This window comes from Sphaerodactylus townsendi, linkage group LG05, assembly GCF_021028975.2.
Source record: "Sphaerodactylus townsendi isolate TG3544 linkage group LG05, MPM_Stown_v2.3, whole genome shotgun sequence".
Classification (NCBI taxonomy): Eukaryota; Metazoa; Chordata; class Lepidosauria; order Squamata; family Sphaerodactylidae; genus Sphaerodactylus; species Sphaerodactylus townsendi.
In genome coordinates, this window is record NC_059429.1 from 25,091,053 (window position 1) to 25,105,477 (window position 14,425).

Sequence of the window (14,425 nt, forward strand, 5' to 3'; positions counted from 1 at the left end):
CATAATATATTTCTGGTGTTGGCGTTTGGTAGGCCTCCCACAACAGGTGGATCCACTTGTTCAATTGTTGAACCTCCCAAGTATTTTAGCCATGACAGAATGTTAGAACAGAATCTAGGGAGACGAACAGACCTTGACACATTGGCTCTGAGGAAGTCCATTCACCAGATGATTCACATATACTGGTTTCTGCTCCGTGTACTACAAAGCCCTCTGTGCAGTTAAAATGGCAAGTAGACTGGTACTGGAATTCCCCATAGATGGGAGAACAGTGGCGCTCACCATATGCAGGGGTATTTAATGGTCGGCACTGTACAGCTAAGGAAGAAAAGAAAGCAAGATGTCCATTAGATATCATTATTATGATTACCATTACCGTCACCATTATTATAACAACCTAAAATGAGACATGGGTAGGCAACAGAGGAGAAGTTTTGCCAAAATCGTTCAGACTCTGTTCTGGTTTGACCTTTGACTAATCCCCACCCACCTGACAGGGTGTTTGTTGTGAGGGGGAAAGGGCAAGGAGATTGTAAGCCCCTTTGAGTCTCCTACAGGAGAGAAAGGGGGGATATAAATCCAAACTCTTCTTCTTCATCCACCTTTTCAGTCAAACTCAAAGCATACCAGAAAGCTCTTGTCTGAGTTGTTTTAGAGAATATTTGCAGGACAAAGAAAATTAGTAGAGCAGAAGAATAGGCAGGCCCTTTGTGTGTGTTGTGTACTGTCAAGTCACCTCCAATTTATGGTGACTTAGGCATTAATGACCTCCAAAGCATCCTATTGTTAACCACCTGAGGGCATGCCGTCCTTGACTGAGTCAATCCACCTCATGATGGGTCTTATTCTTTTCCTGCTACCTACAACTTTCCCCAGGATTATTGCCTTTTCCGACTAATCCTAATTTCTCGTAATGTGACCAAAGTTTGACAGATTGCTTTACCCAAAATAATTTTAGCCATGACAGAATAATGACATGGACAATCCAACAAGGAGAAGCCTGACTTCATGGAGAAGCCAAACACAATTCACTCAAATCAGACTGGGCAACTATTAATCTATATATCTTGGTCCTCTTTGGCACAATACTCTGTTGCTTTGCCTTAGCCTTACCTAACTGGGTAGGCACTAGGACCCGAGTAGAGCATCCTAAAACAAAGATGGTGGTCCAGCATGTGGTGGATGAAGTTAGGTTTTTTGGTGGGAAAGAGCATAATGAAGACCACCATTCCAGTACCATCAGCCCAAAACATCATGAGTTTTAATACCACAACGGACCCCTCTTTTATCACTAAAATGTCTTTTCTTCTCATGTGGCATTTTTTCTGGTGTTGTTCTGAGGAACCCTGTGGCGCAGAGAGTAAGCTGCAGTACTGCAGTCAAAGCTCTGCTCATGACTGGAGTTCAATCGCAACCGAAGTCGCTCAAGGTTGACTCGGCCTTCCACTTTTCTGAGGTTGATAAAATGAGTACCCAGCTTGCTGGGAGTAAAGTGTAGATGACTGGGGAAGGCAATGGCAAACCATTCCATAAACACAGTTTGCCAAGTAAACATTGTGATGTGACGTCATCACATGGGTCAGTAATGATCCAGTGCTTGACCTTTAAAAACCTTTCCAGGTTGTACCTGCTTTCCATTCAAAATCCTTTCTCTCTCTCTTGATTGGAGAAGGTCCCAGAATTCAAGAATGCCCCCACTCATCCTCAACCTATCCCCAACCTTTCTGTTTCTCCAGCTTCTCTCCGAGCCTGAGAAATCCAAACTTTTGTTTCTCTGCTGATATTTTTTAAATTTGATTTGATATCCTGCCCTAATATACTGAATATCTAATACTGTATATACTCGTGTATAAGTCTAGTTTTTCAGTCCTTTTTTTAGGCTGAAAAAATGCCCCCTCGACTTATACGCGAGTGACCCGGCCCACCCCAACACAAGCAGCAGGAGAGTAGCGGTGGCGGCGACCCGGCCCACCCTTTCCCACCTCGGTCAGCCCCCAGCAGGCAAATGCTCTGTCTGGCGTTTCCTTGCTTGCAAGCAAGGAAACGCAAGAGCAGCCAAGAGCTGGGGCTGCTGTGGGGATCTTATAAGATGCCTCAATTAATATGATTTTATTGGTATCTATTTTTATTTTTGAAATTTACCCCTAGACTTATACACGAGTCAATAAGTTTTCCCAGTTTTTGGAGGTAAAATTAGGTGCCTCGACTTATATGCGGATCGACTTATACACGAGTATATACGGGGTATATCTGAATATCCCCAGCTCCTCCAGCCTTGAACACACCTTGGATCCTGAACTATGGTTTCCGTGTTCACTGAGTTTTGTTTGCCAAACCCAGTTCAGTTGGGGAAAACTTAGGAGTGCGATCAGGTTGCATGAGAACATGCATGCTTGAAATGCTATCAATTGCATCATGCCATACTGCCTGAATATGCAGAAAGTAGCCTTTGAAAAACTGAACTGCTTAAAAACCTAACTCACAAAAGAGAGCCGCATTCCAAATTCTGGCACAGCACCAGCCACAACAACCACGTACCTACACACTGTGGCATCTGTGCTGTCCAGTTCCCATAAGGTGAGCACTGCAGGGTGTCTGGTCCACTCACTTCAAAACCTTCCTTACAACTGAAGACACAGCTGGATTTGTAACTGAAGTACCCCAGAGGATGACTGCAGTTCATGGATAGCAGCCTGTGGACAGCACCAAGCTCCCTGCACTTGATGACTAAATGGGGACATAGCAATATCAGTCTGTGGCACCACAAGAGTTAAATATACGTTATTTAAATATACACACGAACCATGAAAGCTACTCAAAATTCTTGGCTGTAGAAGAGTTCTGTGGAACATGAACTCCCTAATCCCTGTCCATTAAAATGTGTCATCTGGATTGTGGCAACTATTTCAGTATTTCTAATCTTCCAAATATTATTCCAGACAAAATGATTAAGAAATGGCAGTCCATGGTTAATGAGTTTATACAGAATAGCAAAAGCCCAGACTAAAAATGTTAGCCTTTCCAGAATAAAATAAAATTAACAAAGCGGCAGAGGCATCTCTAACATAAAAGTGATTCACAATGCACAATTGGTTTGGGTTGCCAAATGGATAGGTGGCTGTCAAGAGGTCTCAGAAACAGCACTATAGAACTTTATACTACATAAAGATGCCTTTGAAGACTTTTCTGCAGATGAAAATTATCTAGGAGAGAGAGGCTATAATAAATAAAACTGGATTATAAATTTACAGATTTGGAATAGTTACAATAAAAATTGTCACCCGATATCTCTGCATTGGCATCCACAGTGAGAGATTTAGCTAAAATCCAAAATTTTAAATGTAATTCTCTGGTAAAATGGGAATCATATAATATAGATACATATAAGCAATTGATAATAGGCAATATTATTACTGACTTTCAGGAAGTTTATCAAATAAGCAATTACAAGATTATTGATTTGAGTATTTGCAGCTTAAAAGTTATTTGAATAGGTAGGTATATACATATAGGTCCAGGAATAAGAAAACTTGAAGAAACCATAAGTAAAAATCAGAAGATACTTGCAATTTTTTTAAAAAAATCTATATTTAGAGGTCATTGTTTCAAAACGTTCTTTTCAATCAAAATGGGAAACGATTTGTGGGACATCTCAGAGGAAAAAATGGAGATATATGTTTACTTATGGTTTAACCTTTTCTATTTTGCTTACCGTAGATTCAGAGAAAATGTAATAGATTTATCAGTGGCATTTGACACCACACAAAATAGCTAAAATTTATAAAAATGCACATGATATACATCGGTTCTGTAAATTATCCAATGCAGACTATTTGCACATGTGATGGATTTGCTACAGGACAAATATCCCTTGTAAAATGTTTGCAAAAATGCTTTGGTACAGATTTCCCTTTTTCAGCTGAGGTTATCCTATTCCCTTTATACACCGATCTCCCACAGGATGGGTGGAATATCATTTTACATATTTTAATAGCTGCTAGAATCATTTACTGGGACTCAGACTCTAATGAACCTGGACACTGTTTTATGAATGGGGTAGAGACTCACCATCTTCACACTCGGGCCCAGAGAAGCCAGGATAACAGCGGCAGGTGTAGTTCCCAATGGTCTCCACACACTCACCATTCTGACTGCAGGAAGAAGGCTGACAAGATGCTGTACAGAAGACAGACTTGCGTTGAGACCTCTCAATTCTATGGCTGCTTCCACAGGGCAGCACAAAAATGTGATGCCTGGCATGGCAGCTACAGCAAGCGGCGCATGAATGGGCAAGAATAGTACTACACCCCACATGAACAGACCCATTCCTGGTTATCAATATTCTGGAATCGCCCTGAAAGGTGGGCAGAAGGAAACATGTAACTTCTAGCCCTTGTAAGAGCCCATCTTTGTTTTGCCGTAAAGATTGTATTTAAATAACTTGCAGTTTGGGCTTTCTTGGGGACAATGCCAACATTTAGGGAAGAACACAAACTTCCTAGTTAGGTACTGATATTCTTGATCAAGTAGGCGATCCTTGATTGTACAAAACAATTCACTGAGTGCTAGCATATGGAGAAAATCCCAGGAAAGCCTCAGAGAATTCAGCTTTTCCTCAATGAGCGTCCACTAATCAGAGGCGTGAAGTTCTGATACAGGCAGGTAAATAAAGCTGTTTGAATTGACAGAAAAACAGAGTCTATATACTATATATATCTATACACTACTTCCCGCCTTTCAGTTTAAAAAGCAACCATGTCTCTACCCCTTTTGCGAAGATGTGCAAGCAGCCCAAAAGGTCTACAAATTTGCTAAGAAAGAAAGAAAGAAAGAAAGAAAGAAAGAAAGAAAGAAAGAAAGAAAGAAAGAAAGAAAGAAAGAAAGAACGAACGAACGAACGAACGAACGAACGAACGAACGAACGAACGAACGAACGAACGAACGAACACTGGAAACTTTTACATTGTTCTAACAGATGATCATGATGTCATAACATTACAGTTGTAGAGCTATTGTGTGGTTTTTAAAAAGAAAAATCCACTGTTAGTGGAAAAAGAAATGACAGTTACGGAGAACTGAAGCAAATTCTCAGGAAATTTTGCATGTGGGTGCGCCACTGCCCCGAGAAGCCTTCCACATTTGCAGCAGCAATAAGAGCTATACAGAGAATCATCTCCATGTGTGATCAGTCCATAACAGATACTAAGTTCTCAGTTCAGCCCACACCCCCTGGATCCTAAAGTTATGGTCAAGCATACTCATTTCACATGCTTATATCTACACAAACACACACAAAGTCACCACCCAAGCTTGGGTGCTGGATACAAGATGCAACAATATGGACGAGGATTGTGTCATTACCTGTGTAGCACAGTGCCCGCTTCTTTCTCGTGCAAGGTTCATCATTCCACTTCCCGGACTCAAAATCCCTTTTAATGTAAATCTCAACACAGTCCTGGTTAGAACGTTTGTTGTTGGGTTCACCCTTAGCCCAATTCTTCGCCTCCTTTGTCAAGGTTTTATTGGTTCCCACCCAGGTCCAAACGTTGTTCATCTTCCGGATCCCGATCCAGTAGTATGTTTTATGGCGTGGTATGTATTTATTGAGGTAATGGATTTCTTCTTGGTTTTGGATTGCTACCAAGTCAGTGTAGAAGGTTCGGCAATATGTCCTTGCATCTTGCCACGTCAGCTCTGATTCAGTCCCATAATGATAAGTCCAGGCACTCACAGTTACTGGAGAAAAGAGTGCTGCCAGCATAACAAATTGCCAAGAGAACAAGAAAATAGTGACTCGGGTGCCATGATAAGAGATCTAGAATTTTCTCTACATAGTGCACAATTTGGATAGAAGCTTTTCTTCTCTTCCTATAATATTAGAGTCACCTCATAAAATTGATGTCTTGACCTGAATTGCACAGAGCAGTCCGATCTTGTCAGATGTTAGAAGCTAACCAGGATACATGGATGGGAGACCATTAAGTCCAGAATCACTATACAGAGGCAATCTCAGAACATTTCTTGCCTCAGCTGTGACTTTAAAGCATTTTCCACCACTATAATACTAGAAGTGGTTTCAACAGACCAAAGGAAGTACTGATTCACAAAGTAAATAGTTGACTTGTGGAACACACTGCCATAAGATATGGTGATGGTCTCTGGCCGAATTTAAAAGAGTGTGGACAGGTTTGTGGAGGAGAGATCTACTCATGGCTGTAAACCCAGACTCATTCAGTTATCATGGCTCAAAGACAGAAAGCTCTGATTGTCAGAGGCTGAGAGCCATTAGCAGCTGGGGGCCATCATCTACAGACTTTGCTTGTAAGTTTCCTTGCAATACCTGACAGGCCTATGAACTGGATGGACCACAGATCATGTGACTGAGAAAACTCTAATGCTAATATTGCAACATCTAATTTTATAAAACCCTACAATGAAAAGATGCAAAATGAAGATGTTTCCCTCCTGCCCAGAAAAGAAATAAGTGCAGCTCTTTTAAAAACAGCTTTTATGGTTTTAAGAGCTTCTCTCCACCTCTCTATGGGACCAACATCTTGCTTTGGAAAGATGATGTGCTGTATTCAAGGATTTCTCAGTTGTGGCCATACCAGAAAATCTGAGTGTCTGACAATCCAACCTGTCTTTTAAAAAATGAATTGCCAATGAAGCCCCCTAGTTTGCCTCTGGTGTGGTGTCAACATCAGAGTCAGGGCAACTTTGAACACAGTTCTGCTTACACAACTTCCCTCCAAAAGTGTTGCTTTATATCCTTCCAGTTTACAGTCAATAAAAAACTAAAATGGCTCTTTAAAAAAAAGTAAACTTCATGGATACTTACCCCAGCTGATGACAGCAACCACCAGTACATTCTCATTCATCCATCTGTTCCATTTACTGGTCATGCCCTTGGGGTTAGAAATAAGGGTGTAATTTGAAGACAAATATGTGCCTAATTTCAGAGGCGTAGCTGCAATGGGAACATCTGGGGCTGCTCACCCTGGGCGCCGCCATTGCAGTCACATGTCAGGGGGCAGAGGTGTGGGGCGTGTTGGGGTGAGGCAGGGGTTGGGTGGGAGGGCGCGCAGGCAGTTCATGCCCAGGTACAGCTCCCCCTCCCTTTGTCACTGCTGAATTTACCCTATGGAATCAATGGGAATTAAAAGAGCTAGAGTAAGCCCAAAGATAATAACTTCTGCAATAATTTCACAACTCCTGCCTTATCCAATGTGAGAAAGCATATAATATGAAAGGGAATGAAGATGGTATAATGAACAGGGATAGGGCTGCCAACCTTCAGATGGCGCCTGGAGTTCTCCTGGAATCTACAAGTCATCTCTGTTGGAAGTGAAGGATTGTAAACTGTTTCTTGCCTCAGAGACAGAGGGAGATTTACCAGCAAGTCAGATAGCTAGAGGGGTTCAAAACACTGACACCTTCTCTCTATTATGCTGACACTATCCCTTTGATGTGTAGATTGCTACTCTCATGGACTTCCTTCCTTCCAGTGTGGTACAGTGGTTAAGAGCATTAACGAAGGTGCACTCTAATTTGGAGAACTGGGTTTGATTCCCTGCTTTGCCACTTGAGCTCTGGGGCTTATCTGGTGAACTAGATTAGCTTGTCCACTCCAACACATGCCAGCTGGGTGACCTTGGGCTAGTCACAGTTCTTCCAAGCTCTCTCAGCCCCACCTACCTCACAGGGTGTTTGTTGTGAGGGGGGAAGGGAAAGGAGTTTGTAAGTGAGTCTCCTTACAGGAGAGAAAGGGGGGATATAAATCCAGACCCCTCTTCTTTTTCTTCCTGCTTCTTCCTCCTCCTCTCCACAATTCCCTTACCTCTCCATCTTGCACCATGTGTGCAGAGGATGCAGACTGCATCCATCACCATCTAGCCAGGTAGATTAGAATAGAGTTCACTGATAAAGACTCCTCTTATTGGTTAAAAACTACGAAAATAGCTTTTCTTTGTGCCTACGCACACACACATGCTTGGGGATGCTCCGCTGTGCTTTGCCTCTGTGCACTCTGCTTATAATGCAATGGTATCCTTGCCAAAGAGGCTACCAACCATCTCCACATCACAAAGATCAGTTCCCATGGAAGAAATGACATGGCAGATCCTATGACATCACATCCTGGCTGAACCCCCTCATTCCCCAAAATGCCACCTTCCTCCAGGCACCGGCTCCAAATGCACAAGAATATTGCAATCTGGAGTTGGCAACCCTACAGTCTAGGACATAGGTGTCAAACTCGCGGCCCTCCAGATGTTATGGACTACAGTTCCCATCATCCCCTGCCACTATGATGCTGTCAGGGGATGATGGGAACTATAGTCCATAACATCTGGAGGGCCGTGAGTATGACATCTGTGGCCTAGGACAAGGGAGACATGGATTCAAAAATCCTTATCATCCTTCAAGGTTACAACACATTTTCTTATACTATCTATACTCAGAGGTTTGCTGTGAACATAAAAATGGGAAACCGAGTATGAGTCCTGAGTTCCTCGGCAAAAGGGTGGGATAGAAATGGGATAAACAGGACCACTGTTATAGGCATTAAACTTTATGTTTAACATGTAAGCATTGTACAGAAATCAGAACTGACAGAATCCTTCAAATGGGCCTTACAATTTAAGTGTCACAAACAAAAAAAGTCATGCAGTGGTGGTCAGATATGAGCTAGGAAACAGGAGAAGCCACCTGATGGCATTTACCACACAGAGTGGGGGGCTTTGGTCAGGAAAATGGCATAGGAGGAAAGATGCTCCCCTTGCCCAGTGCCCCAGCCCTGATCAGAATCAAGTCCTGACATCTGTTTTTAAAAGGTCAAAACCATGCTGGGTAACCCTATTGCTTTAGCGCCCCTGACCAAAGTGAAGACTGTTAAGTTCTCCACTCATGCCCTCAGTTTCTGGTATTGTTTGGAAGTAAATTTTACATTGCTTGTAAGGAAAAAAAAACTTCTCTGAAGTTTGGGGAAAGATTGAAACATCTACTTAGCTTCCCGTATGACTAGGCATTGTTTAATTTTGCAAAAAAAAAATCTATACAGTTTGGCTATCGAAGAAAAAGGGTGCAAACTCAAGGGGAAGTGCAAGCCACGCTAAAAAGAACATCAGCAGAGCCATGCAATGGAATCATTCCTGCCTGAAGACTTGTGTGAAGGCATCGTTGACAACCACTCTTTCAAAACTACGGACAATGGGAGTACATTGCAGCCAAAAATTACTTGTGACAAAGTCTATCTGAAATCGGCATCACTTCAGCCATTGACAACCAATTTTCTACTGTTTCCAAATGGATTTGGTTGTGACTTGCTTTAGCTGGACTGCATGTTGACATTTGTAAGTACAAATCTGCAGTACATTTTTTTAGTAGCAAGTTGGGCAATTCATACAAATATTACTTAACCTTTGCACGGTAACGCAGAACCCAGCCTTCTTGTGAAGCATTTAAATAATAAAGGTTTCACAAGCGATAGCAATTTGTATTGTTTTTTAAGTTAACCTTCAGTCAACCAATTATTCTGAAAAGTGACATTTTCATTTGCCTCAACATTCTACATCAGGATTTGGGAATAGAATGAATTTCTTTTAAAATTCCAAGAATAGCCCCTTTAGTTTCAAAATTCCAAGAGTAGCCCAATTAGTCTGTGGCAAAAGAACATAAGAACATAAGAACTAGCCTGCTGGATCAGACCAGAGTCCATCTAGTCCAGCAATCTGCTACTCGCAGTGGCCCACCAGGTGCCTTTGGGAGCTCACATGCAGGAGGTGAAAGCAATGGCCTTCTGCTGCTGCTGCTCCTGAGCACCTGGTCTGCTAAGGCATTTGCAATCTGAGATCAAGGAGGATCAAGATTGGTAGCCATAGATCGACTTCTCCTCCATAAATCTGTCCAAGCCCTTTTTAAAAGCTATCAGGTTAGTGGCCATCCACCACCTCCTGTGGCATATTCCAAACACCAATCACACGCTGCGTGAAGAAGTGTTTCCTTTTATTAGTCCTAATTCTTCCCCTCAGCATTTTCAATGAATGCCCCCTGGTTCTAGTATTGTGAGAAAGAGAGAAAAATTTCTCTCTGTCAACATTTTCTACCCCATGCATAATTTTATAGACTTCAATCATATCCCCCCTCAGATGTCTCCTCTCCAAACTAAAGAGTCCCAAACGCTGCAGCCTCTCCTCATAAGGGTTGCTGATATGAAATATGCAGTTGCTGTAGTATGTGAAACTTCAGTATGCTGAAAGTATATACAGGAAATAAAACAACAGTGAGTCATGAAGGTGCCCTTTATTGTGTTCCCTCAAAGTTCTCCAAACTTTCCTCCAAACCTTTACATCACCACCACACATTTGCATGTCCTTAAATAGCCCCACAATGCCAGAATGAACTGCCTTTTTCTATGGCCTGAGGGTATTGTTTATCCATACAGTAACCACTTTCCCAAATGCTGTTATATCCCATTGCTATGTAAGAACCAAGGAATATGCAAAGTGGACCTACAGCAAGCTAGCGTTCCGTTATACCCCAAATAGGTTAACTGTCACATCCCCAGAAAGAAGCTGCACCTACCATTGTTCAGATTGGTTCCTGTGATTTCTCCTGGTGGATGGCCAGGAGCATTCGCAACTCCCTCCTCAGCACAGATGTCTTGTGCCAGCACTTCCTCTACACTATGCAGAAGCTAACTGCATCCTTTTCCTATTGCCTCTGACATGAAGCTCCCCTCCCCAAGACATAACCGCACGCAATCAACGTGCTGGCAATTGGTCTGAACATGTAACAGTGTCTTTCTTTCATGGAGGAATCCTTTCAGTCCAAGTTTATGGGTAGAGAAACATTTAGAGAACTTGTAGAAACTGTAGCAAGGAAGCAAAAGTAGTCCAGGGTATCTGTATCACATGGCAAAGTAGAAAACCTATGCGTAACATAAGTAGCGTAGGATAGCCACCCAAGTCCACCAAAAGTCAAACTTGGGTGAAATCTATTTTTGAAATAGTGATGTGAGGAGATGTTAATGTCTGTATTGTTCCTGCAGCACCCTTTACTACAATTATTTACTTTCCAAAATATTATAGCATTTCCAGACATAATATGTGTGATATGTTCAGCTACCCTACATCAGGGTTTTTTAAATAGTTTAATTGGAGGATATCTCAAGCCTGTATAATTTTTGAAAATAAAATAGAAAAATGCAGCATCAAATGGAATATGAAGGGCCCCAGTAGATTTTATTTAGGATTTTGAGGCTCTTTGGAAGGCAATTAGACTTTGCAGGAAGTTGTTAGATTTCACATAAAATCTGATAATTCAGCAAAATGCTCAAAGGCTATGTTCAGAGGCCAGCTACCTCCAAACTCCACATGGACTGGGCACCCCATGTGGAGTTTGGAGTGGCTGTTACTACTGACCTCAGCCTAGGCTTCGCTGTTGGGCACCTTTTCAGTTTGAAAAGTACATGGTTGTACTCAGCTTATCCCGTCAATTCTGACAATATATAGTTTTCCCTTTTAAATTTCTTTTCGATGAGCTGTCTTCAAAGACATGGTATGAAAATCTGCATGGATCCTGAAATCATGTCTGCATGTCTTTGAAGAGAGGTAATCGAAAAGAAATTTAAAAGGGAAAACTATATATTGCCAGAATCAGCAGGACAAGCTGAGTACAATCATGTACTTTTCGAGCTGAAAAGGTGCCCAATGGCAGAGCCTGCAGAGCAAACATCATGGGGAAACCTTCAGCAAATGACTGCAGGCACAGAAAATCACAGCAGCACGATAAAATATCAGGTGCGACAGCTTTGAGCTCTGGCGGAAGGAAATGGTGGACGGGGGGGGGGGAAGCCTCTTTCTCCTCTGATGCCTTTTTTGTCCGTGTTGGTCAGACAAAAAATGAGGAGGAGCTTTTTTTAAGACGTCCCCAGGATCAGTGGTGGGATTCAGCCTATTCGCACCAGTTCGGTAGAACCGATAGCTATTTTTTTGTCTAGTTCAGAGAACTGGTTGTAATCCACCACTGAGTCCTTTCGGAACCGATTGTTAAATTATTTGAATCCCACCACTTATTTGTGCTACGCAGAAAGGACCGTGATAAATCACAGCAGGTTGCCTATCAAGCACCAACAGAAACCTGGAGGGAGGGGTTACATTTCTGTTTGCAGCCAGTACTGTGAGATTGTCAGGGAATCCCAAGTGCATAATGCTTGAAGACACCCAAAAGTCATCAGATCAAAACCATTTCTCTTCAAGGCCTGTCCTACCGCTCCCTGCCTGCTCCTTCCTGCCACAGATGAAGCAATCAGTAAATCATCTGCAAAGAACAGCAACCAAGAATGCCTACCGCACTTGCAATGTTTTTGGTCCCATAGCCCAATCTGTTTCAGAGCCTGGAGAAGAAAACTGAAATGACATATTTCTTCAACAAGCAGGGTGCAAAATCAATCGAGAGGTCCTTCTGCTCAGACCTCACTGAAATAAATAGGAGCTGTGCAAGAACTACACCCCCTCTCATCCATTTCATTGGAGTTTGCATGGAAGAATTTCTTCAAGAATCCATCTTTGCTCAACTTCTACCCCCCTTGATGGCACCCATTACCAAAGTCTAAGGGAGTCAAATGTTCAAGAAGCCCTAGGGACCAATCTAAGCAAGGGGGGGCATACATAGTGTAGGATTTCCAGGGATATTTTCTCATGAAGGTTGAGAAAGCGGCGAACAGTGGCTGCTTCTGCTGGCAAAATGGTGTGGGATGGAAGCCTAAAAACCTCTGCTCTCCCTCACACCTCCTGGAGCCATCACAACACTTTCAAGGTGAGCTACATTGATCCCAGGCATGATGGTGAGTCAGGTCAGGCATCCATGTCCCAACTCATGTCTCGCATACTGTGTATTTTGGCCCTAAAAGGTGCCCTTGCCAGTGAAAGATCCTGACTATCAAGTAATGCATAGTGTGTGAAGACTTAAGTTTCCCTGAGACAGTAAACATCTCTCAGAAATGCACAACTGGAATTGCTGTGCTGAGCGCTCACATGATACAAAATAATATTGTGGAATTATCAAGCATACAAATGAATTAGCCCAACAAAGGAAGAATCAGCCACACTTCAGCCAAGGAAAGTCCTGTATCTCCAAACTTTAAGATGGAGTTCAAGAGCGAAAACACATATGTGGGTAGAAGTACAACAATAGACACTGTGCACTTGGACTTCCTTCCTAAAAACTGCTGGGAAAGTCCCTTATCCGAAACTCCTCAGTATATTTAGGGATCATCCCTGGGCCCAGTGCTGCTCAGTTTGTTCACAGGTGGTCTGGAATGGGGTATGGGCAGTAAAGAGGACAAGTTAACAGATGGCAAGTTAACAGTTTGGAATATGCTGCCACAGGAGGTGGTGATGGCCACTAACCTGGATAGCTTTAAAAGGGGCTTGGACAGATTTATGGAGGAGAAGTCGATCTATGGTTACCAATCTTGATCCTCCTTGATCTGAGGTTGCAAATGCCTTAGCAGACCAGGTGCTCAGGAGCAGCAGCAGCAGCAGAAGGCCATTGCTTTCACATCCTGCACGTGAGCTCCCAAAGGCATCTGGTGGACCACTGCAAGTAGCAGAGTGCTGGACTAGATGGACTCTGGTCTAATCCAGCAGGCTCGTTCTTATGTTCTTATGTTCTTAATATTCCATCCTTGCAGAACCCCACCATGTAATCACAAAGAAACCAATATGGGAACTGTTCTTCCTGATGTATAGAATCCTTTTACAGAGAAAAGTATTCAGTCATAATGTAACACACACACACCCCTCACAGTTTGATTTGGTACAGCCCAGACACAGATTTAGTTTAGTTTTGTTATATTGTCTGTTTGGTAGGCATGAGCCTCCTTGGGGTTTTTCCTCCTGTTTTCCCCTCATTGGAAGCTTTATTTTCATCCAGATTCTCATAAATAAGGACAGAAGTATTAGTTTCTACCTTCTTTCCCAGCATTTACACTGCTGACTTCCATAGACAGTCAAAGAATACTGCCAGCTCCTGTTTCTGATGCATCCACGTAGTCCTGGAGGGATTAAGAACAGACAAAAGGAGGAAACTGCTGTTCAGCCTGGCTGTCTGGAAAGATGTCTTGGCCTCTTGCCAAATTGAATCTAAAGGGGAATACATGATCAAGAAAGAAAATACTTTCTTTGGCACAATTTCTTCCTACCACAATATACTGTAGGTGACAGAAATTGCTAGCTTGGAGAAGAAACAATTTGGTGGCTGGGGGTGCAGGGCGGGGGAGAGACGAAACAAGCAACCAACAACCCAGGAGCAGTCAGGGATGACTTGTAAATGTTCTATGGCTGGAGAAGGGCTAAAGCAGGGGTAGGGAACTCCAAGCACTGGTGAGCCTCATGCTGCCTCTTCTGCTCCTTGCACTGGCGGC

The 14,425-nt window shown here is 42.7% G+C and overlaps 1 protein-coding gene across 1 annotated transcript in view; it reads right to left on the reverse strand.

Annotated features, from left to right (window-relative positions):
• Positions 1-10,653, reverse strand: part of LOC125433132 (selectin P) — a 32,979-nt gene extending 22,326 nt beyond the window's left edge. Inside the window, exons 1-6 of the mRNA XM_048497528.1 lie at positions 10,582-10,653; positions 6,839-6,905; positions 5,362-5,751; positions 4,069-4,176; positions 2,539-2,727; positions 133-318 (exon numbers count right to left, since the gene is read on the reverse strand). Coding sequence (XP_048353485.1) covers positions 133-318; positions 2,539-2,727; positions 4,069-4,176; positions 5,362-5,751; positions 6,839-6,905; positions 10,582-10,584 — 943 coding nt within the window. The 5' untranslated portion in view covers positions 10,585-10,653. The remainder of the gene's footprint in view (positions 1-132; positions 319-2,538; positions 2,728-4,068; positions 4,177-5,361; positions 5,752-6,838; positions 6,906-10,581) is intronic.
• Between the last annotated feature and the right edge of the window lie 3,772 nt (positions 10,654-14,425).